This window comes from Ursus maritimus, unplaced genomic scaffold, assembly GCF_017311325.1.
Source record: "Ursus maritimus isolate PB19 unplaced genomic scaffold, ASM1731132v1 scaffold_62, whole genome shotgun sequence".
Taxonomy (NCBI): Eukaryota; Metazoa; Chordata; class Mammalia; order Carnivora; family Ursidae; genus Ursus; species Ursus maritimus.
Genome location: NW_024426797.1, coordinates 131898 through 157559, shown reverse-complemented (window position 1 = coordinate 157559; position 25662 = coordinate 131898). Strand labels below are relative to the sequence as shown.

Genomic DNA, 25662 nt, shown 5'->3' with positions numbered 1-25662 from the left:
CTATAATGAACATTTGAATTCATTTTTATTTTTATTTATTTTTAAAAAATTTTTTATTATGTTAGTCACCATACAGCACATCCCTGGTTTTTGATGCAAAGTTCGATGATTCATTAGTTGCGCATAACACCCAGTGCACCATGCAATACGTGCCCTCCTTACTACCCATCACCAGCCCATCCCATTCCCCCACCCCCCTCCCCTCTGTAGCCCTCAGTTTGTTTCTCAGAGTCCATAGTCTCTCATGCTTCATTCCCCCTTCTGATCACCCCCCTTTCTTTATCCCTTTCTTCCCCTACCGATTTTCCTAGTTCTTATGTTCCATAGATGAGAGAAACCATATGATAATTGTCTTTCTCTGCTTGACTTATTTCACTTAGCATTATCTCCTCATAAGCAAGATGATAGATCAATCGGAAATATTTGCCAAAGGCATTAATTACATAATTGAATTCATTCTGTATCATTCCATAAACTGTTTTTCAGATTGTTTACCTTCCTATAAATAAATACAGCCACTCACAGACTGCAGCGAAGATATTATAAGAATCAGTCCCATTAATGACATGTTTATATGGTTAAGTAATCACCATAATTGGTTCACACCTCCCCACATCCACATCCTCTGTGGGCCTCTCCCACAATGACCCTGGGCTTCATCACATGACTTACTTTGGTACCAAAATGAGCAAGCAGAGATTTGAAATGCATTTGAAAATCTGGGCTTGCCCTGTTGCTGCTCCTGGAAACCTAAAACCTCACCAAAAAAGCCTGAGCTGGCCTGCTGGGCAATAAAAGGTATGTGGCCAAGTCCCCCCATCACTGCCCCAGCTGACAGCTGGCCAACCCTAGAGCTGCCTGGCTGATTATTTGACAGCCTAGCTGACTACAAACACAGGAGGGAATCCAGCAGAACTCCCAACTGTGTCCAACCCAAACTGCCAACTCATAAAATCATGATTTAAACAACTGGCTGTTCCTTTAAGTCACTATGTTTTGGGGTGATCTGTCACACAGGAAAAGCTGATACAGTCTATAATAAGGCTATTGTTGAGGCTATAGTCTACCCAAAGCAAGCAATGTATACTTTATGCATCTTGGGAGAAGAAACTCCTCCCAAGTTTTAGGACCAAGAAAAGCTATGTATCACCTAAGCTGTCGATGTTCCCCATTTGTAATCTGTGATCCTCTGCTGTAACCCTGTGAAGATCAGAGTCACATCTAAGCTTGCTCCCCTTCTCCCTCCCTAGCAAGAATAGGGGGCTCTCTGGCATGCATTCTGGCATCTTAACCACTCCGGCAACTCCGCTCCCTTTAAATTTGCCCCAGTGTCCTTACCCATTTTATCTATTGTATTATAGGTACTTCTATGAACTGCCTCAAAATCTTTACACAATAAATTGGAGTACAAGGGAATTAATCCCAAGACTGTGTCACAGCCTTAAAACAGTAATGAAGACAAACTGTTGTCCCCAGTAGAAACCACCACTGATGTTTTCCACCTTGATCTGACTCGAGGTCTCAAAACAACTTTTATCTAGAAACAAAAAAAGCCAAAATGACTCCCATCTGAAACACTCAGAATTTTTCTACCTTGCCTAAGCAGGCACTGGAATACGTCTTTCTAGTGTGGTGCCTGGAGCTGGACTTGCCCAGCTTCGATTTCTGGCTTTCCCACTTCTCAGCTAGGTACCTTGAGTGAGCCCATCACCATGGACTCTCTGTACTTCAGTTTCTGTCTGTGATACCTGGATAGTAACTCAGAAGTTACCAAGAGGGTGAAGAGAGAGAATACATACAAGCACGAGCCATTATTATTATTCCTGTTGCTACTACTGCTACTCCCCTTCATCTTCTTTCTTCCTCCACAGCCCCTTCATAAATTCATCATCCTTACTACGAGGACAGAGTGCTATGAAACACCATCCAACACCACCATTAAAAAGACACGGCCTGTATGGTTTATTCCAAAATTCCATGCATTAATTGCCTATATGTATAGACACACTCCGCCTCCATCTCAGACATCTGGTATTCCTCTGTAAGAGTAGAAGTACCTTTGTCTCGCTGCTTCTTTTCCTTTTGTTCACTTAGTTTGTCTAGAGGTAGGTTTGTCATCTCAACTCCGTAAGCAGTTCTCGCCAGCACTGCTGTCTAGGAGTCCATGACGTTGGCCCACTCGTTTATGAGTTCTTCCCATTCCATGAGGGAGGACAGCACACCGAGGAAGTCATCCCAGAGCTCTCGAGAAATGTACACACACAGGTTTGCTCGGATCCACGCCACCATGAGCGTCTAAAACCAACTAGCCAACAAGAGAACTGAATCACCCTCATTTGGAAGAAGAATGAGTTTTAACAAAATATTTTAAATTACTAGGAATAAAATGAACTTTAAAATAAAAAGCACTTGATCTTGATTTTCTTTTAGCGTCTCAAAATTTATTTGATCAACTGTAACCAGGATCTGAGCTATGGAGAAATCAGCTATTATCATGAACAAAACTACTGGTTCAAAATCCCCTGGTGTCTGCAGCTAGTCCTGGCTGTAACTTGGGAGAAGACAAAACTCTCGGTATAACAACTATTCTACTTCTTTTTTTTTTTAAGATTTTATTTATTTATTTGACAGAGAGAGAGAGAGACAGCCAGCGAGAGAGGGAACACAAGCAGGGGGAGTGGAAGAGGAAGAAGCAGGCTCCCATCAGAGGAGCCTGATGCGGGGCTTGATCCCTGAACACCGGGATCACGCCCTGAGCTGAAGGCAGATGCCCAACGACTGATCCACCCAGGCACCCCTGGAATTTACATCCTAAAATAATCATTTTGATTCCTGTGGTTTCTGTACCAGTGAACTTGCTACCTGATGGGATTCCTTTGGGCCCACCCTCCCTTCATGGGAGAAAGGAAAAGGCTGGACTCCACAGCCCTAGGGGCCCCTGCCAGGTCAGTCCTGCCTCATTTCTATGCTTTCCACCAGGTGCACACAGAGCTTTCCCTTTAGTGCTGACTCAAGGACATCGAGAAAAAGCATCCAGAACACAGGTGTGGTAACGGGGCCCCACTGAGGACTTCCAGGAGGGAAGTGGCCACCAGAGCTGGTCTGCAGCAGCCCTGAGCACTGAGCACAGAGGCCAAAGCCCACTGACAGCAGGGCTGACCCAGCCAGGCCGCCCCAGGGCAGCGATGGGTGGGAGGAACACGTAAAGGACAGGCTGGAGAGGCATTTTACAACCAGAACTGAGGGGCATGAAGAAAGAGGGTTACAGAGTGGCTCTGAGGTCTCTGTTGCTGAGAACGTCTGAAAGCACCTCCTAAGCTGGAGTGATGCGCTCATCATGGGACGGGGGCATGGGAAAAACCCACAGCACTGTGTACTTTCAGGGGTATTATAAACACAGAGACACCAAACAAAAACAAAGGAGAAAAACGAAAACATTTCGCATAAGCACATTTTCATGACGCCACTATATGTTTGACGGTACTATTATTCGGTCATTCTGACAGTCTGTCATTTCAGATAATTGGTTTTCCAAAGTGAATTTAAAGCTTCAAATTGGAAGCAATAAAAATCAGTTAACAGCATTTCAGAGCAATTAACAACCTCTCCTGGGCTTATGAAGAATGATAGAAAACACCAGTTACATTGCTTTTCCACAAAGCAGTCTGATGACAATTTAAAATGGAAAAATCTACTATTAAGTAATATGACTACTTTTCATTCAGTAACATTTTTAAAGCCAATAATAAAAATAAACTATCAAAGTGCTAGATACTTACCTTCTTCATAATTCACAGAAACTGTTACAGAAGATTGATTATCATCTTACTGTTCACTTTGTAAAGCCATCAGTAAGTGGAGGCTTTGATGTTCTAATTATTATGTTGAAAAAGAGAAACATCTGTTTTACAGTATTAATGAATTTGAAATAAACTTACCATGTCTTTTTATTCATTGTAAGCTCCATTATCATGCGCCTACAAATAATCAAAACAGCTTTACAGGCATCAGCTTGTTCTCTTAAGAGCATGGGAACTTCAGGACATGGTTCCAACAAAAAGACGTTTGTTGCATTTATCAAAAATACCTTGAAATCAACAAATTTTACATTAAACATATAAATGTAACTAAACACATAAATCTGAACAAATTTTTCTTAAAGATAATGATATTAATTTCCCTCTACTAAACAATCACCTTTGAGTTATTTCAACTAAGGCAAGTGGTACCAACACATACTCAAGATTTTTTAAAATGCTTCTCTTAGAATCACCTGACACACTTGAAAGACCTTTCCTAGAAAAAAAATTATTAATACAAATTAATAGTGCAACTTTAGAAAATTTATGAATCAGAAAAGTTTCTGAAGACTTCTTTTTACATTACCTCAAAAGAAAAGGGGAAAACAGTAAGATAGGATCACTGCTTCTGGGTGAGAAATTTTGGGGTCGGGGATGGGGGGAGGAAGAGGAGCAGTGGTCAGACAGTGGCTGGGAGAAACTATCTGATTGCTGTGGAATATCCCAGCACATGAACTTTGCAGGTAGGAAGCATGGCCAGCACCACCCAACACGGGCGCAGATCTCTAGTAGATGTAGGGAGCCAGGAAACAGGCAAGGCCACACGGTCAACAGTACATAGCTTCCAGGTGCATATACTTTTAATAGGAGAACTATATTATGCAGTAGGATAGGAAACCTAAGTGAATTCTTGAGATAAAAACAGATTTAAAAAAACTTAGATGATCAGCCAATAGCTCTACAGTCTACCTCAGACCTTTAGGGTACGAGTTCACTGTCCTTTCCTGTCAGGGGTGTTTCAGTAGAAAATTGTGAGACGCACAGATGTGGCCTATTACGTAGTCGTAAGTGACTGCTTAGGGGCACTACAGTAAAGTTAACACTGTGTTACTACTGACACAGACGACACCAGTGACCCTTCAGTTTAGGAGACTGAGTTGTCAGTCTGGTGATGAAGGTGGATGGGTACCATCTACCTAGATCCTATGCCTTCTTAAGTCTCCCTTGTGTTCAGCAGTACAAATTCAAAGGATCTGGGAACAAACAGAATTCTCTGGCTCACCTGGGAATGAAATCTATCAACACAACATCTTAAAATAGATGCACAAACGGACTGAAGAAATTAAAATAAACATGCTCAAAAGTCAAGTGGGTGAATTTAAATATTGACAGCCTCTAAGATTATCTTGTGCAAGATTAAAAAGGTGTCAGGGCCTACTTTTCTAGAAAGAATTACTAAATAAGCACTGTAATAATTGGTAACAGATGATAACAGCAATTGTGAAGACTTTCCTAGCTTTCAAGTGGGAAAAAGGAAAACAAAGAACTTTTTGACTAACCAACTCTAGCAGTGGTAGTATAATTTTAGTGGCCACTTTATTTTTTTACTACCCTGACTGAGATCAAGACCTGAGCTGAGAGATCAAGAGTCGGAGGCTTAACCGACTGAGCCACCCAGCTGCCCCTCGCGGCCATGTTTTTGGAAGACGTATGGCATAGACGATCTGCTGCAAGACAGATCTTTCACTCAAGGTATTTGGTTTCTTGATGTGAATTGGAAACTTTGCATACTCCCAAGTAAAAGTGAGGAGTCTTCATATATTATATTCTCCGCTCATTTTCTTTTTTAAAAAAGATCAAAATGCCAACTCCATGAATCTTTCTTACTACCATGTCAGTACTGGTTAAGGTAAAAATTAAAAAAAAATTAATACGTCCAAATTGTACCTCTCAACAGCAACTGGAGAAGAGTACTAGCTTATTCAACCTGTACTTGGCCACTTTTTCCTAATGAACCAAGGAAAGGACCAAAGATACTGGATACAAAGAGAACAAACACAGCTATTAGAATCCAAACTAAACATTTTTGAACACTGTTGTGCTACAATCAAGTGGAAAGTATTTTTTCTTGGTTTGGCCAAGTCGATGTAACTCATCCTTTCAGAAAGCAAATTAATACTCTCCTGAACCTAGGGAGATACTGGCAGTGGGATGGCTGAGGACGGCATATGGCAATCCACTTGGAGGACAAGGAATACCAAGGGACACAGGCTAGGGACTCCGGCATGCACTTCTCTGGTGAGGGCACAGATTTTCCTAACAACTGGCACCGGAGTTCTTTGAAGCTACTCAAGTAAAATCATCTTCATTTTGTTTCAAGTTGATTTCAAATTATTTGCTGATTTTCACTGAAAAATGAGAAGATTCAATAGTTACAGAGTATTAAACTGCTAATGAACCTGAAAGCAAAAAGGATACCATGACAAGGAATCCTACTGAGAGATGGATGACAAAAGCATGTCATTGAAAATTGGGCAACAGGCAAGCTATGCCTATGCTACCTCAGGTGGATATGGGGTAGAGGGTGGGCGCCAGGGAGCAGGGGAAAAAGAGGCATTCTGTGTTTTCACTTAGAGACCTAACAACCTTCCACCTAGATGGGAGCCAAGAGGTAATCAATCTCCCAATCCCCATTTTTGAGGTAAAATCCTGAGGTCTGGGAAGATTAAGTGATCAGCCAAAGTTGTTCTTTCCAATGTTCCCAAATGGCACTGGTTCTATTTAAATACTCATACAGATAAAGATTTAAAAAGTAGAGCATTTATCATCAAACAGGCAATTTTTAAGAAGAATATTCTTTATGGGATTATAGAATCACCATGCTTGTCTTGCAAATTAGAGTCCAGATGACGGACTAACTCCCCATATGTGTTCAGGACATGATTTTTAAGATTTAGATCTCAGTCATTTCACATTCACTGCGTAATAATCCCTCTCAAAAACTGCAACCAGCTCATAGGTCTCCTTCGACTAGAAAAGAATCTTTACAAACTGAAGATGAGCGGTCAGGAAGAAAACTCAGAATGAGAACTTAAGAGCTGTTTACTGACAGGTAGATACAAATATCCCCGTACTTTAATGATGCTATCACAATAAACAAAATGTTCAAATGGACTCAAACCAGAGGTCTTTATGTTTCCGGGCAGCCACGTACCTGCAGCATAGCCTGGGCCCTGGCTTTCCCGTTCTTATTTTCTTCTTGCGTCACACATCCTCTGCTCACTGCACTCGTGAAGGAGTATGTTCGTCCCCAACTGGAAGATCGCTTATGACGAGAACCGTCAGATGAGGTCTTTAGAAGATAAAAACCAGTTCACGGAGGGGGAAGAAGTACATGTTCACATATTTAATTCCTTACACTCACCAAAATTCATGAGAATAGAGGTTTTAGAAGGGCGAGTCTTTTTTCCATTTTGTTCACCACCTCCAGCACCTCAAACAGTGCCTAGTGTTTAGTATGTGCTGAAGAAATAAACGCAGGTCCAGTGACTGAATGAGTCTCTAAAACAGACCTTTAAAATGTGTGATAAATTCCATTTGCTTATCTATTCATTTTGACCTCATGACCAGTTATTAAAATGATTTCACCAATATTAAAAAATCAAAAATTATGGAATTAATACAGATATTTAAAAGTGATATGCCTTTGATTACAAATAGTCTTAAATGTTTGTTGTTAATTGCTGCAACACCCACTTTTAGAAATAATTTCTCAGGGGCGCCTGGGTAGCACAGTGCTTAAGCGTCTGCCTTCGGCTCAGGGCGTGATCCCGGTGTTCCGGGATCGAGTCCCACATCGGGCTCCTTCGCTGGGAGCCTGCTTCTTCCTCTCCCACTCCCCTGCTATGTTCCCTCTCTCGCTGGCTGTCTCTCTGTCACATAAATAAATAAAAATCTTAAAAAAAATAATTTCTCAGACTAGTTTCAAAACAGCATGCCAGAAATAGAAATATGACAGATATTTTGTTTCAGGAAGAGATCCCACTGTGTCGTTTTAGGTTTATCCAGCCTCTAGCTTTACCTAACCAGGACGAAAAGTTCCATTCCAGCAGCACTCACTCTGAGGACAGCACCCAGCCCTGAAGTGAGGCTTCTTAAGAGAAGAGATAGCACTCATTATTGGGTTAGTCCTTTCGGCTGCTCTGGGCAGGCCACTGCACAAGACAAGACTGCCAAAACATTCTAAATTTAGTTTCTCAAATGCTATTTGTTTAAACATGTCAATACCAATACGGCAGTGACATTTTTAGTCTCACACGCAGACGTGTGAACATACAATGGTTCATAAAACAAGTCTGCCGCCACAGTGAATGACAAAGCTGCCATGCACAGCCGGACCTAGCCTGAGGGGAAGGAGGTGACCAATGATCCTGAAGACAGCCCAGAAGCAGCCTCACTGAAGCAGGTCCTCACGGAACTCAGCAACTGGAGAGAAGCAACTACGATAAAAGAGCCCCGCCGGCCTGTGCCCCACTGACTGGCACCCTCGCCCGATCGGGTAGACTTTGCTAAAATACGTGTACTCCCAGCTGAAACAAGCGACAACGTATTACCTCTTTGCTGTCAGTCTCTGAAAATCCTAATTTTTCAGCATCTTCTAGGGCAGCTTCTTTTTTATCTGGTTCTTCCATGAACACAGGTTTGTCCTGGAGGATCCACTTTCTGTACACTGGAACTACCTTCCTTGTTACAGCGATGTCACAGGAAGGCAACAAAAACGCCTAAAATAAAAAGAGAAGACTCTCTTTAACTCCACACCTGCTCAGATCACTGTAACAGACACATAACAGACATTTCTAATCACCACCACCAAGTTCAGACTTTCCTCTGAAACATACGGAGCCAGATATTTTTGTGCACACCAAACTTGCTGAAGAGAAAAGGCATTTTCAATTGGGCCAGAAAATGTCATGCAATTTAAAAATAACTTCTGTATTCTGAATATTTTTTTCACAAAAATAGCCAACATGCACGCCTACACAGATACTTTAAGTGGCTATATAAACCATAACAGTTATACAACCCAATGAATTAGAAATTGAGTATAAGACAACAGACAGACTACTGCAGCCAGCTGCAGCCAACTGTCACACCTCCGCCTAACTCCATGTGCAGGGATGTCATGCTGGTGACGGAAGGATTATTTACACCACAGAAGTTGGCAAATGCTAATAATTGGAGCCTTTCTTTTTTCTTCCCCTTTGTCTTTCTCTTCCTTCCTTCTTTTTCGCCCCTCCCTTCCACCTTACCATCCCTTTCTGGGAGCCCACATTCACCAGCATACCAATGAGTCAAGACTGTACTCAGGTGTCTGTACTCACTGGTATGCTAGTGAATGCCGCTCGCAGAAAACACATGAAAGAGAGCCTCTGGCCAGCTGTAGCACTGTGCACATTGATGTGAACTTTCTTTTTTCCGATTTCTCACATTTATTTGAGAGAGAGAGAGAGAGAGCATGTGCCCAGCAGGGGAAGGGCAGAGGATGAGGGAGAGAGCAAGCAGACTCCAGCACTGAGCACAGAGCCTGACACGGGGCTCAATACCATGATGCTGAGATCACTGCCTGAGCCAAAACCAAGAGTCAGACTTTAGCCGACTGAGCCACACAGCACCCCATGAACTTTTGAACATTACAGACTCTCTTTACACATATGCATGTAAGACTTCTGATTTAATGTAAGATTCCAAACATATAAACAAAACGGTAAAGGAGAAATGTATTTGCCTTTTGAGTATTAGCTCTAAGGAATATTTCTGACTGAGGGGTAAACACAAAGGAGAGGAACTCAATACTACAGAAGTGTTTTCATTCCATAGATGAAAAATTAAGCTGAGGCTCAGAACACATGAGATATTTTCCCAAGGTTACAAAGTAAGTTAGCGATGATTCTAGGTCTTGAAATCTCAAGATTCAGAGATTTCATACTGTCCTTAATGTTTATGCTACAGGATCCAATGACAGGCAGACTTTAGTGTAACAAGGATTCATGCAATATATACATTTCCATCGATGTCACATCAAATTGCAGAATAGAGGAGTCTGTGTTATAACAAGAAGGTAACATATCAATGTAACAAATATTCTGACATGTATCTCAAGAAAGATCAATAAAGACAAAGAAGAGTATGACAAACTACAATGGTGTCCCACTCTAATGTTGTTCCAAATTGTATTACAAATATTTTCACACATATAATAAAGTAGAAATACTTTAAAGTGAATACCATGTACTGCCGCCTAGATTCTACCATTAGCATTTGCTAGATTTGCTTACCACATACCTATCAACCCACCCCTATTTATCCTTCTTTCAACCCATTTTATTTTTGATGCATTGCAAAGAAATCTGCAAACATCAGTACATTTCACCCCTAAACATTTCAACATGCATATCACTTCCTTAGAGTTCAAAATTTCTTTATGGTACTTTACATAAAATTTATAAATCAGGAAATGCACAAATGTTAAGTGGACCATGTGATGAGTTTGGACAAATGTAGACAATGAGGTAATCCAAATCCAAAATCAAAGGTATATCATGTTATCCTCCTCCTAAGAAGCAAAGAGAAATGTTCTCTGTAGGAAAATAAGGTCACAGTAAAACCCAAATGATTTGTACAAACTGTCTGGTTAATATGATATGTAGCATATTCATTAAAAATCAGAAATATGAGAAAAGAAGTCAACATTAACAACACCACAATAAAAACCAGACAATACTTTAAAGACATAGGAGATCAGGATAAAGAAAGTTTCAAAAAGAAATGGAAATGGAATTGAAAAATAAAATAACCAAAATGAAAAACTCAGTGGGTATGGATTGACAACAGAATGGACATGGCTGAAAACAGGATGAAAAAACCAAAGGAAACACCCAGAGTGAAGCACGGTGAGACGAAAGGACGGCCTACTCAGAAAGGAAGGCAAGAGAGAGAACACAATGAAGAGCTGCTCCTATACTTGGCTGCAGAGGCACAAGGAAAGAAGATTAGCAAAAGAGGGCAGAAATGATATTTGAGGAGAGAATGCCCGAGAATTTTGCCAAAATTGGTAAAAGATGTCAATCCACACACTCAAGAATCACAAACAAGCAGGGTAAATACAGAGTACCTTACAGTAAAAGTGCTGAAAACCAAGAACAATCAGAAAATCTTACAAGCTTCCAGAGGAAAAAAGAGACATTTCCTCCAAAGGAGCAACCACGTGACCTCACATGACTTCTCAAAGACAATGCAACAAATATTCAATGCGCAAAGAGAGAACAGATGCCTGGGTAGAATTCAATATCCAGAAAAACTGCACTTCCAAACCAAAAGCAAAATAGAGAAATTTTCAGATACAGAAATGAGAAAAACTTTTACCAGGAGATCTGACCTAAGGGAAATACTAAAAGTTATTCTTTAGGCAGAAGGAAAATAATTCTGGATCAGAGATTTAGGAAGAGATAAAAGTGCAATAAACAGGTAATTATTTGGATAACTCTAATTGGATAAAATATATATATGAATATATATATATATATAAGAATAAAACTGGGTAAAATAATAAATATGAAAGAGATAATATATGTGTACACATATAAATAATATATTCATAATATGGAATTCAAATACAGATGGTCCTCAACTTAGGACAGTTCAACTCAGAAGTTTTCAACGTTATGACAGTGCGAAAGTCACGCATAGTCAGTAGAAACTGTACTTTGAATTTTGATCTTTTCCTGGGCTAGGGATATGTAGTATGACACTCTCTTGTGGCGCTGGGCGGTGGCAGTGGCTACAGCTCTCAGTCAGCCCTGGGATCGCAAGGATAAACACCTGATACACTTACTACCGTTTTGTACCCATACAACCATTCTCTTTTTCACTTCTAGTATGGTATCCAATAAATTCCATGAGATATTTAACACTTTATTATAAGCTAGGCTTTGTGTTAGATGAGATCGCCCAACTTGTAGGCTAAAGTAAATGTTCTGAGCATGCTCAGGGTCGGTGAGGCTTAGCTATGATGTTCGGTAGGGTAGGTGTATTAAATGCATTTCTGACTTACTCTATTTTCAACTTCTGATGGCTTTATCGGGACAGAACTGCATTGTGAGTTGAGGCAAATCTGTACATAGCAGGGGCATATGAACTGAGAAGGAATAAATGGAACTGGAGTGCATACTTACAGGGTAAAAGTTGAAATTAATGCTAGATTTTAAGTTAGGGATGCAAACAATAAAATATTACAAATGAGTGTAAAAACACTAAGCTTGAAGAGAAAAACGGGATGCTAAAAACAACCAGCCTGAGAGAATTCAATACAATCAGCAATACAATTAGAGAGCAGAAAGTAAGATAGTGAACTTATACACCATTACAGTAGTTGTTATGTCAACTGTAAAGGGAACAATGCTCCAATCAAAAGATAGAAATTATAAGGTTCGATTTTAATAAGTATTAAAAGACCATTTGCCATTTATAAGGGGACGCCAAAAACATCCGGATGTAGAGAGGTTGAAAGTAAAAAGAGAGAGATACACCATGCAAACACTAACCAAAAGAAAACTGGTAGAGCTATATTAAGAATAGGCAAGACTGACTTTGAGGCCAAAAAGGAAAAAAAAAGTATTAATAAAGAGAAAAAATTCTTCCTGATGAAAGAATCAGTTCAAAGAAACATATGACATTTGTGAATCCATACTGAAACTAATAATTTTGCCTCAAATATATGTGTGTGTGTGTGTGTGTGTGTATAGCAAATACTGATAGACTTTGAAAAAAAATAGACCAATCCACAGTTATAGTAGGATATTCTCAGTAACTTGCAGAACAGCAGATCAAAAAAATAAGGATAGAGAAGAATGGAACACACGCTTCCTACCTTCTCACCGTATTCTCCATGTCTCGACCTCTCGTATTTTTCATCTTTGTCTCTCTGGGGGACAGTTGGGATAATTTCTTCAGGTCTGTCATTCTGTTTATTCAGTCCTCAGCTGTACCTAACCTGCTATTAAACTCACCCACTAAGGTTTTCCTTTACTATTTCAATTATTACTTTTTTTTTTCATCTCTAGGAGTTCTGTTTCCTTATTATTCAAATCTGCTTAGTCGTTTGTTATAATTTCTTGTTTCCTGGAAACATTTCCAAGTTGTCTTTTATTACTTTAAACATGTTGAAGGTATTCATACTGAAAATTCTAGAAAAGTTTTGACTTGAAAATTCCTAATTGGAAGAAAGGGTGATCTGAAATTATTATACCCAGTTAAACTGTTTTTCATGTGGAAAAGCAAAAGGGAAACATTCCTCATCACAAACGAACTCAGGGACTAGAGCCTCAAGACACCTTCTTGAAAACACCCACTCAATGACAAAACAAGGCCATCCAAGAAGTGCATCAAAGCAAGCATGTTAGGACTCAGGACACCAGGAGGAGAGTGTAGCTAAATTCAGAACCAAGACTGAACAACTCTGCACATCAGAATTCCAAAACTGACTGCAAATAATAGTAAATTCAGGCTCACAATTGATAATATAATGAAATAAGTGGATGGGAACAGGAGGCTGAAGAAAATACCAGGCTGATAATTTCTTCAGATTTCTTAAGAAATCAATAAGTGCTATCTAAAATTACACCATGGGGATAAAAACTGATGCCACCACCTTAATGTGATTTTAATCTTCTCATTATAGATAAATATTTTGGTAATTAATATTTCTTGTGTTAAAGGAAATGTTTATTTGAATTTCTACAATTCTGTTTCTCTTTATTTTTTCTGCTGTCAAATTCAAATAAAATAAAATTCAGAGCTCTTCATTAAAAACGCACAAAAGCATCATTAAGAATTAAGATTCCATTGTCATAAAGTTACCTGTCAATCCTTCACCCCCACCCCGGTGCCTCCACATACCCTCCCATTGTCTCTGCCTTTACCTCAGTCAACCTCTGTCTGGTTTTACCTTCACCCATCCATGGCTGGCTGCCTGCCTGTCCATCTTTAACTGCCTGCCAAATTCTCCGTCTGTCTACCTGTCTGTCTGCACCTATGCACCTGTCCATCTACACCTCCCTGCTCACTTCCACCTCTGCCAGCTGGCCTGTCTACACCCACCTGTCTAATCCTCTATGCCTGCCTGCCAGTTTGTTTACGTCTATCAGCTCCTCTGTAAGCCTTCCTGTCTGTCTGCCAGGCTGCTCTCTGTTTATATCCTGCCTTACCCATCTCCTCTCTGCCAGGCTCTTATTTGCTTCTCTAGCTAGCCAGGCCAGCAGTCAAATAGACACATGCAGGAATACCTGGAATGATACTCTACAAACATCAACAGGGGTTGCTTAATGGCAGTATTTTGAGTGATTGGCTTGGGACTCTATTTGTCTAATAAACATTCACATTTTTAAAAATAATTTTTTAAAACAAAACCAACACCAACAAAACAACATAATTGACAAATAACCTTTAGAGCAGTGCTTTGAACTTTTCAGACCCATAACCTAAGTAAGACATTTTACGGAAACATATATGCATTTGGATAATAAATGTTGTTTTAGAAGGTTTACAAAGAAATACTAATCCTTAGAATATGCAGGGTACTCTGAAATGTTTCGGTCCATCCTATTCTATTCTATTCCATTATTTTAAAACAATACTGGCCTTTTTTTTAAAGATTGTATTTATTCATCTGGGAGAGAGAGACAGAGCACAAGCAGGGGGAGAGAGAGAGGGAGAAGCAGACTCCTCGCTGAGCTGGGAGCCCAGTGTGGGGCTTGATCCCAGGACCTGGAGATCATGACCTGAGCCGAAGGCAGACGCTTACCCATCTGAGCCACCCAAGCGCCCCAAAAGACTGGCTTTTGATACGTTGACTTCATGACCTACAAATGGTCACAACAGGTAAGAAAAACACTGGTAAGAAGACAAGTTTCCAGCGGAGTGACCCCGAGACCAGAACTGCCCCACCTGAAGCTTCTACCACTCACTGTTAGCCTGCCTGCTGGGGGCAGCAGCAAACTGAGGCTGCCCTGAGCACCACTGAACCTCATCTCCCCTCATTTACCATCTATTTCCACTGCCTGCAACCTACCGAACCATCCAGGCCAAGGAGACTTGCACAGTTAGCCCCTGTCACGAGCCTCTCTGCGCTCGGGGCCCCTTGTCAGCATTAATTTCGACACCACACCCATGGACATCTGACCTTCCTCCATCATGCACTGTTCTCTGGTGCATACACACACATCTTACCTCCCTCACTGAGAACATGAGCTTGCTGAATGCACATTTTAAACCTTAATGGCCTTTAGGCCTAAATATTAAATAGTCTCTGAACACTTTAAAATTGAAAACGAAATCACTAGGAAACAAGTCACATTTTGCCATCCTGAAAAGAACAATACAGAGAAAGACAATTATCATATGGTTTCACTCGTTTATGGAACATAAGAGGCAGGAAGATCTGTAGGAGAAGAAAGGGAAGAAGAAAGGGGGGTAAACAGAAGGGGGAATGAACCATGAGAGACTATGGACTCTGGGAAACAAACAGGGCTTCAGAGGGGAGGGGGGTGGGGGAGTGGGATAGGTTGGTAATGGGTATTAAGGAGGGCCCGTATTGCATGGTGCACTGGGTGTTATACGCAAGCAATGAATCATGGAACTTTACAACAAAAAGTAGGGATGTACTCTATGGTGACTAATAGAATAAAAAATATTATTAATTAAAAAAAAAAGAACAGACAAAAAAATCCCGCCCCCCCAAAAAAGAACAATACATCATTGACCACAAGAGGGCAATAGAATGCAATGTTAAAACCCATGCCCCTTCAAGAATCTCTACTTAGTATTTTCACATGCACAACCCTTACAGTTTAAATTTCACATACATGCTTTCAAATTAGATTTGATGAAGAATAATGAGAAGGTGTAAATAAAATGTTTTTTGGCTTCACGGCACAAAGATGTCTCAGAAGTTCGGTCATAAGTAGTCTGCAGTTACCTACTTGGCCCAAGCTACTTCTGAACTGAATTTAGATTGGAGTGAGGACTAAATGGCATGCAGAATTTAGAGCACCCTCTGCCAGCGGTGCAATGTCAATAATGGATGCAGACAAAACTTTCCATATAGTAAATTAACAGTTTACACAATAAAGGTAAAACCACATCAGTTTAGCATTATCTCGTGTGCAAAATTTACAAGCTTTGTCAATCATATCTAGTCTTACAGTAAGCACTGGCGTCCAAGAGCTTAAAACATTGCTACAGATCAGGGCCTGCAAAGTATGGCCTGTCATCCAAATCCAGCCTGCCAAGTGACTTTCCTAAATAAAGTTCCCCGGGAACGCAGCCACGCTTCTTCGTTATGTGCTGTCCATGGCTCCTTTCTCACTACAAAGACAGAGCTAAATAGCTGTAACAGAGTCCGTGTGATCAACAAAGCCTGAAATACTATGATCTAGTCCTTTACTCTATAAAGAATATGACCTCTATCCTCAATTATATGACCTTGATGACTTCAACTCAAATTAAATGGTTACCAAGTACCTTCCGTGGGTACAACAGGAACGCAACAGGGCAACGTTAATGGACAGACTAGGGTAGATTTTTAAGTCCTGGACTATTATGATAAAACAATGTTTTGTCAGCATGACATATACAGTATAGGCTAGAAAGGGATGACACAGCAGGTGCGGGGCTCCAGGGAGCATGCTGCTAACCACGGTCAAAGGAAAAGGAGGGAGCAGGAGTGAGAAAGCCCCCTGCATGGCTTGTCCAGGGATGGCTCACTGGAGGAGCTGGAGACGAGAAGCACAGGAGGGCTGAAATTAATATGCACACAAGAACACGAGTCCCATTAAAGAAGTGGTCAAGTCATGAGGAGAAGCTGATGTTAGGGAAGAAAATAAGCTCAGCTCTGGCCTCATCATCATTAAGACACCACTAGAATGTCAGACAAGGTCACCAGGGGGCATTTTAAAAGGCAAGTGTGCAAACAAGAAGCAAGGTCCAGACAAAAAGCTTGAGTGAGAGTCTCACGCCACATGGCTGCTGGCTCCGAGCCCGAAGGAAGCAAGTGTGGACTTACAACGAAGAGGCTCAAGCCCAGAACTTGGTCAATTCTTGGAATCTGGGGTCAAAGAAAACAGAGGCCAGGAAATGAGACAGAGAAGACACAGTCAGGGAGTGAGAATATTACACTAATATTTTCTTAAGTCCAACCTTTTTATTCACTAAAATACAAAATACGTGAACACCTCCAGATTGCTGTGGATTACACTGGGACTTTCATTGTTGGTTGATTTTTCCTTAATGACAGTCTCAGAAGTGAAAGGGTTCATCGCTATCTAGAAGTCTTGCCCCTCCTCGGAAAGCTCTTCATACTGCGCATGCACCGGTCACGTGTGTGCACAGGGCTCCTCCCCTTCTCCCCACGGACCACAGGTCTCTGCCATTCAGGGGCCTCACCTTCTGTGCGTGTGCCCAGACTCAACAGCTAGTCCCCATCACATGCACACACCCACAAAAGAGCCAGGCTCTGTCTCCCAGGGCACCGGTACCAAGATGCAGGTGGCCAGTGGCTCCAGCCCACACCACAGGTCGGCTGTCTTCTCCGCTGCACCGCGGGTTCTGTTTCCTCTGTCAGAGCTTCTCCACAGCAGCACAACTAACATTTGAGGCCTGATGTTCCCTGTCGTGGGCGAGTGCAGGCCCTGTCCTATGCCTGTAGGATAATCACTGGCTACTACCCACTAGAGGCCAGCAGCATTGCCCTCTCTCCAGTTGTGACGACCAAAAATGTCTCCGGACAATGCCCCTGGGGGGGCAGAGCCAGCCCCGGTTGTAGCTCAGGGCTGCTAATCATTGCCCGGCCTCTGGTCTCTCTCTGCCATCTTCTTCCGCACTTGCACCTGCTTTCTTGTTTGTACTTCCCCTCCCTTTTCACTCACCACAGTGGCCACCACCAGGGTGCTGTATCAGCGTCATCCCTTGCTTTCCCCTTATTCCCCTCCCCACCCAACTTTTTCCTCTTACGTCATAAATACTTCAATCACATGTTCATGCCATGTGTGTTTGCAGGGAAAGTACAACCATCTGCAGAGCCTCCACAGAACTCCCTCTGGCCCTTGGGACAACACCAGCCTGGGGCTCCTCTTTGCCATGTTCATTGGTTGATGAGTATTCAGCAAGAGCTTTCTTCCCACCTACCTCTGGGTTTCAAGTTTCTTACCGACACGTGAGGGTATTTTTGGAATGATTTGCTCATATATAGAATTTCCTCTCCACATGTAGGAATTTTACAAAAACAAAATCTTAAAGAATCATACACAAAATCACAACACTCCACATGACAAACTGAAAGCAGGATTAGAGGGATCATTATTCATTCCAGGAATGTAGCCCAACTCATCAATAGTATTTCTTGCAGTACTATGCGCAAAAGAACAAGAACAAAAGTCTCTTCAATTTCATGAACTTATAACACACACACACACACACACACACACACACACACCGACACACACACTAACCTGATGAAAGACTTCGTTCACAAAGTTGACATAACCTCGCGTTGACAAGAGAATCCTCTGCACCATTTCATACACAGTGCGGTGCTCTTCTTCAATCCTACAAAGGCTGGAGTTGCTGAGTCTTCGGTCGGACAAAGTACTGCTGTTGGAATGGTTTTTGTCCTGCTCTGCAGGCCCACCACCATCCAGCTCCACCACACTCTCTTGCCCCACACCACCAACAACAGTCTGGAAGAAAGTCATTACCACTTCTTTTTCTTTTTTTTAATAATAATATTTTTTATTATATTATGTTAGTCACCATACAATACAAAAAAACTAGGGAGTTTTTGATGTAAAGTTTTTGATGTAAAGTTCCATGACTCATTACTTGCGTATAACACCCAGTGTACCATGCAATACGGGCCCTCCTTAATACCCATCACCAGCCTATCCCATTCCCCCACCCCCTTCCCCTCTGAAGCCCTCAGTTTGTTTCCCAGAGTCCATAGTCTCTCATGGTTCATTCCTTTTGTTTATCCCCCTTTCTTTTTCCCTTTCTTCTCCTACCAATCTTCCTACTTCTTATGTTCCACAAATGAGTGAAACTATATGACAATTATCTTTCTCTGCTTGACTTATTTCACTTAGCATTATCTCTTTCAGTCCCGTCCATGTTGCTGCAAAATTTGTGTAATCATTCTTTTTGATGGCTGAGTAATATTCCATTGTATATATGGACCACATCTTCTTAATCTGTTGAAGGGCATTCGGCTCCTTCTATGATTTAGCTATTGTGGACAATGCTGCTATGAACATTCATATGGCCCTTCTTTCACTATGTCTGTATCTTTGGGGTAAATACCCAGTAGTGAAATGGCTGGATCAAAGGGTAGCTCAATTTTTAACTTTTTATGGGACCTCCACACTGTTTTCCAAAGTGCCTGTACCAACTTGCATTTGCACCAACAATGTAGGAGGGATCCCCTTTCTCCACATCCTCTCCAACATTTGTGGTTTCCTCCCTTGTCAATTTTTGCCATTCTAACTGGCATAAGGTGGTATCCCAGTGTGGTTTTGATTTAAATTTCCCTGATGGCTAATGATGTTGAACCTTTTTTCATGTGTCTGTTAGCCATTTGTATGTCCTCATTGGAAAAGTGTCTCTTCATATCTTCTGCCCATTTTTTGATTTGTTTGTTTCTTGCGTATTGAGTTTGAGAAGTTCTTTGTAGATCTTGGATACCAGTCTTTGATCTGTATGTCATTTGGAAATATCTTCTCCCATTCCGTGGGCTGCCTCTTAGTTTTTTTTTTTTTAAAGATTTTATTTATTTATTCGACAGAGATAGAGACAGCCAGCGAGAGAGGTAATACAAGCAGGGGGAGTGGGAGAGGAAGAAGCAGGCTCACAGCAGAAGAGCCTGATGTGGGGCTCGATCCCATAACGCCGGGATCACGCCCTGAGCCGAAGGCAGACGCTTAACCGCTGTGCCACCCAGGCGCCCCTGCCTCTTAGTTTTTTTGACTGTTTCCTTGGCTGTGCAGATTCACTTTTTCTAACTGCTCATTCCATGAAATACAATTTCAGGAAACCCACAGCCCACGAATCATTATTGAATGGTGCACTGAGACTTAATAAAAGTATAACTAAGTGTTATCATACAAATAAATACAAATATCATACACAAAACTGAACCATCTCAAACTTTTTCATTCCCAAATGGGCTTTGATGGGTTTTAATGTCAATTAATATGCTGATAGAACTGCTAAAAAATGGTCACTGCTGAAATTTTAAAATCACCACTCTGCTTTCTCTAATGTATGTTGAAGTACTTTTATCTCATACAAAAATGAATTACTAAGGACTAAAGAATACTTCACAGAACACATTATCAGCTGAAGTGATGCACCAAGAATGTACAGTTTGTTCAGGTTTATGCTGTTGCTGTCAAAAGTATATGGGATGTAAGAGCCACTGTCCTTCCGTTCTCCCATGAATATTTGTTATACCAGATTCTCCAAGTGCTAAGAAAACTTAGTCTAGAAGATGCACTAATTCATCTCCTCCCTGGTGAAAAATTAAAGGTATTAGTAGATCCCGAAGCAAATTCACTTTGGGAAAACACACACACACACACACACACCCTCAAACAGACCTTCAATACAATAATAAGGGCAAAAGTATAAACTCCATTTGGAAACAGCACTTAAAATATTGTTTTGAAGGGCTTTTACAAGAACAGTATATTCTTTGAAAAGAGATTTCGGATCAACTGTTTCACTAATATTCACTTTACATAGGCAAAATTATATTAAATTTCAAATTCCAAACAAAAACTTTCAGGAGACAAATGAAATTATATGTGCTTTTATTCCTGCAACTCTGTCTCCAGAATCTAATATTCAGTTGTTTAAATTGCTGCTTTTTCTCATGTACAATGCAAATGAAGAGAGAAACACAGGAGACACATGTGAGATGAGGCGGGAAACACAGCTGCGAGGCACAAACAGGAGTACAGGAGGCAGCTGATTAGCTGAATAATGACCCCCCCCCAAAGATGTCCATGCCCTAATCCCCAGAACCTTTGAGTATCTTACCTTACCCGGCAAATGGGATTTAGAAGGTGTGATTAAATTCAGGTGTGAGAGGGAGCGATTATCCTGGATCATCTGGGTGGCCCCAATGTAATCATGAGTATCCATAAGGAGACAGGAGGATCAGACACAAGGCCATGGGAAGATGGAAACAGAGGGAGAAAAGGTGATATGATGAAGGGCCACAAGCCAGGGAATGCAGGAAGCCTCTAGAAGCTGGACAAGGCAAGAAAATGGATTCTCCTCGAGAGCCTCCAGAAGGCAGAGCCGCACACCTGCCAACACCTTGATTTTACCACACCGAGACTGATTTTGAACTTCTGACTTCCAGAGCTGCAAGGTCATAAAATGCATTGTTTCAAGCCACTGAAAGTTTGTCATTTGCTGCAATGGCACTAGAAGACTACTATAACAACTCACTGTGAGGCCGACTGAGAGTCTATACGATGGCGGTGACCATTTCTAGGTACGGCCATCTGCAGCGTGTGGCAGTGCTGGGCTGGACAGTTGTCTGCCAGAATCCACTCCCCCTCCTTAATGGAACCCCAGGGCTCTGTGTGCTTCCTCCCCTGCAGCCCAGGTGACTCACAGGAAGCTGGCCCCATCCACAGGACCAGGGAACGGTTCTGTTTCGTGGGCCATTCACATAGCCAGCTTCGAATCAGTCAGCGCCTTGTTACTGTGCCAGGAGAGACAAGTAAACTAGGTTGTCCCACTCAGACAAAAGGTAAGAGCTTTACAGAAATATCTGGGTTGTCTCTGAACACGAACAAGGAAGGCAGTGCCCCTGATGCTGGCCGCCGTCTTACAATCAGCAGGGAGTGGAAGCCAACCCTGCCAGAGGGAAAGGGCAGAGTAGGGAAAACTGTACAGAATCATGGAGAGAGTGTGAATAACCCACATTCTCTGCCAGCCCTGCCATGAGCTGCTTCTATAGGAGATTAAAATACTTCTTTTTTACCTTTAAGACACTTTGAGTTATGGAGTCTTCTTCTGTTAGGATGATACAACCATCCAAACTCATTCGGGGGTCAGACCTTTAGGACACTAAGAAAGCCAGATAATAAAAGTAGATGACTCACAAGTGTGAATGACCAACGAAGGAAAAAAACTGGAACCTTGAATCCGTGGTTAATCTGCTATTCTTGCTACTTTTCATCATCCAAATGTATTCTTCAAGAACGAGAAACTTATTTTCAGTGATGGTTTTCTGAAATTTTGAAACCAGGTAGGAAAAAGTCACAGCCTTTAAACAGACTACTTTGAATTGACTTAACAATCACACAAGATATAATGTAAAATTTATCAAAGAATGGGACTGTGTTTCTTATCTATGATTTCATACAAATTTTTGCCTACCTGATGGGTGAATAAAGGTCTCTCAGCATGGTCCAGAACTAATGGTGTTCCCTGGCTCAGTGAAATTCAGGGTCGTTTCTATTTTCTCTTCCGTGAACTTCTCTTTCATCTCCTTTTGTCTGTTTTTCAATCGGCTGTTTGTCTTCTCATCGGTTTGTAGGCACTCTCTATATATCAGAGGCATGAACTCTTTTAACAGCTCTGATGTTACAGATGCTTTTCACCGTCTGTTGACCGAGTGTGGCTTTACTGTACCTTTTGACATGCAAACTTTTTCAAGTTTGTAAAGTAAAGTGGGACCTCATTTTTTCTGTGGCTTGTGGGTCTTATCTCTACCTAAGGTGGTCTACCACTTCCCAAATGTATATATTCCCCTAGATTGTCTACTAAATTCTTTATTATTTTTTTAATACTTAGACCTTAAATCAATTTAGGACTTAAATCAATCCGACATCTGCTTATGTATGTGATATGAAGCAAGGTTCTGAGAGAGAGAGAGAAAGACAGACAGACTGACAGTTCTTTCAGCTCTGAGGGTTATAGATTAGATTCAAAATTCAATGCTACTCTGTCTCATTTTCTAGAAGGAACTTGTGGTTTCTGTCTGGAACTCTGATAATTTTTCTCTTAATTCCTTAAAGTCAAATAGGTTTATGTCTGTTTAGGTTTGTGTCTGTTTAGCTAATTCTCCCTGGGACTCGAAGGCCTTGTTAGTCTAAGGCATGACTTTTTTTCAGCTCAAGTAAATTTTGCATTAGTTCAATGATCACTTCTGATTTTTTCTCCTTTTGTCCTCCTGATACTTGTAAGGTAGGTCTGGACCTCTCCTCAGATCTTATTTATTCATTTCTGATTTCCATTTCTTTGAATTTTTCCTCAGTGTTGTCAGATATTCCTTTGGAAAATCAATTTTGTTCTCAGCAGTGATCATTACTGTTTACAGTTTACCTATTAAAATTTTAAACTAATGAATTTAAAGTTTTTAATTTTATTTTAAAGATTTTATTGATTTGAGAGAGAGAGAGAAGGCACGAGCAGGGGGAGAGGCAGAGGGAGAAACAGAGTCCCTGCTGAGCAGAGTGCCTGATGCCGGGCTTGACTCCAGGATCCCGGGATCATGACCTGAGCTTAAGGCAGACGCTTAACTTCCTTCTTTCCTTCTTTCCTTCCTTCCTTCCTTCCTTCCTTCCTTCCTTCCTTCCTTCTTAAATATTTTTATTTATTTATTTGGCTGAGAGAGCGCAAGACAGCACAAGCAAGGGGAGTGGCAGAGGGAGAGGAAGTGGGAGATACAGATCCACTGCTAAGCAGGGAGCCCAATGCGGGTCTTGATCTCAGGACCCCGGGATCATGACCTGAGCCAAAGGCAGATGCTTAACCTGACTGAGCCAACCAGGCACCCCAAAGCTTTCTCTTAAAATCTTCAGTAAGTCTTTTGTTGCTCTTACTGCAATTATATCCCCCTCAGACTTCTTTGAAACGAAGTTTCTCCAGTTCTTCAGTCAGTTCTTATCAAAGCGGTGCTTCTCTGTGAAGATGCTCATTGTCACTCGGGTGTGTGTCACTCTTCCGGCTCAGGCCTAGTCACGCTTCTGGGAACTCCAGGGCATCAGCAAACTTGCTCTAAGTGGACCACACTTTGTGCATAAAACCGTGTCCCTGCCATGAAGCAGCTGCTCTCCTGGGCTTGCCCTGTTGCTGCTCCTGGAAACCTAAAACTCACCAAAAGCCTGAGCTGGCTGCTGGGCAATAAAAGATATGTGGCCAAGTCCCCCATCACTGCCCCAGCTGACAGCTGGCAACCTAGGCTGCCTGGCTGATTATTTGACAGCCTAGCTGACTCAAACACAGGAGGGAATCCAGCAGAACTGCCCAACTGTGTCCAACCCAAACTGCCAACTCTAAAATCATGATTTAAACAACTGGCTGTTCCTTTAAGTCACTATGTTTTGGGGGTGATCTGTCACACAGGAAAAGTGATGTATCTATCACCAAGGCTATTGTTGGAGGCTATAGTCTTACCCAAAGCAAGTAATGTATACTTTATGCATCTTGGGAGAAGAAATCTCCCAAGTTTTAGGACCAAGAAAAGCTATGTATCACCTAAGCTGTCAATGTTCCCCATTTGTAATTCAGACTCTCTGCTGTAACCCTGTGAAGATCAGAGTCACATCTAAGCTTGCTCCCCTTCTCCTCCCTAGCAAGCAAAAGCCTTCTGGCATGCATTCTGGCATCTTAACCACTCCGGCAACTACGCTCCTTTAAATTTGCCAGTGTCCTTACCCATTTTATCTATTGTATTATAGGTACTTCTATGAACCCTCAAAATCTTTACACAATAAATTGAGTACAAGGGAATTAATCCCCAAGACTGTGTCACAGCCTTAACAGTAATGAAGACAAACTTGTTGTCCCCCGTAGAAACCACCACTGATGTTTTCCACCTTGATCTGACCTCGAGGTCTCAAAACAACTTTTATCTAGAAACAAAAAAGCCAAAATGACTTCATCTGAAAACTCAGAATTTTTCTACCTTGCCTAAGCAGGCACTGGAATACGATCTTTCTAGTGTGGTGCCTGGAGTGGACTTGCCCAGCTTCGATTTCCTCTCTGGCTTTCCCACTTCTCAGCTAGGTACCTTGAGTGAGCCCATCAAATGGACTCTCTGTACTTCAGTTTGTCTAGATACCTGGATAGTAACTCAGAAGTTACCAAGAGGAAGAAGAGAGAGAATCCATACAAGCACAAGCCATTATTATTATTCCTGTTGCTACTACTGCTATCCCTTCATCTTCTTTCTTCCTCCACAGCCCCTTCATAAGATTCATCATCCTTACTACGAGGACAGAGTGCTTGTGAAATTGACCATCCCACACCACCAAAAAAGACACGGCCTGTATGGTTTATTCAAAATTCCATGCATTAATTGCCTATATGTATAGACACACCCTCGCCTCCATCTCATAGACATTCTGGTATTCCTCTGCAAGAGTAGAAGTACCTTTGCTCGCTGCTTTTCCTTTTGTTCACTAGTTTTTCTAGAGAGGTGGTGTAGTCTCAACTCTGGAGAAAGTTCACAGCACTGCCAGGTCTAGGAGTCCATGACGTTCCACCACTGCTTTGAGTCTTCCCATTCCTGAGGGAGGACAGCACACCAGGAAGTCATCCCAGAGCTCTCAGAAATGTCACACAGGTTTGCTCGATCCACACCATGAGCTGCCTTAAAACCAACTAGCCAACAAGAGAACTGAATCACCCTCATTTGGAAGAAGAATGAGTTTTAACAAAATATTTTTAAATTACTAGGAATAAAATGAACTTTAAAATAAAAAGCACTTGATCTTGATTTTCTTTTAGCGTCTCA

General features: G+C 41.5%; 1 protein-coding gene and 1 long non-coding RNA gene across 2 annotated transcripts; both read right to left on the bottom strand.

Annotated features, from left to right (window-relative positions):
* Positions 1–2094: 2094 nt before the first annotated feature.
* Positions 2095–18604, bottom strand: LOC103680845 (ral GTPase-activating protein subunit alpha-2-like). Its single transcript, XM_040623737.1, has 5 exons — positions 18362–18604; positions 8414–8581; positions 7015–7152; positions 3939–4087; positions 2095–2305 (listed from the first exon to the last, which is right to left on the bottom strand). Exons 1-5 carry the CDS (start codon positions 18602–18604, stop codon positions 2296–2298), a joined length of 708 nt encoding a protein of 235 aa, XP_040479671.1. The 3' UTR covers positions 2095–2295.
* A 1882-nt stretch (positions 18605–20486) lies between these two features.
* LOC121101158 lies at positions 20487–23291 on the bottom strand. Its single transcript, XR_005833093.1, has 2 exons — positions 22299–23291; positions 20487–22149 (listed from the first exon to the last, which is right to left on the bottom strand). It is a non-coding gene; the product is annotated as an uncharacterized LOC121101158 (long non-coding RNA).
* Positions 23292–25662: the final 2371 nt, after the last annotated feature.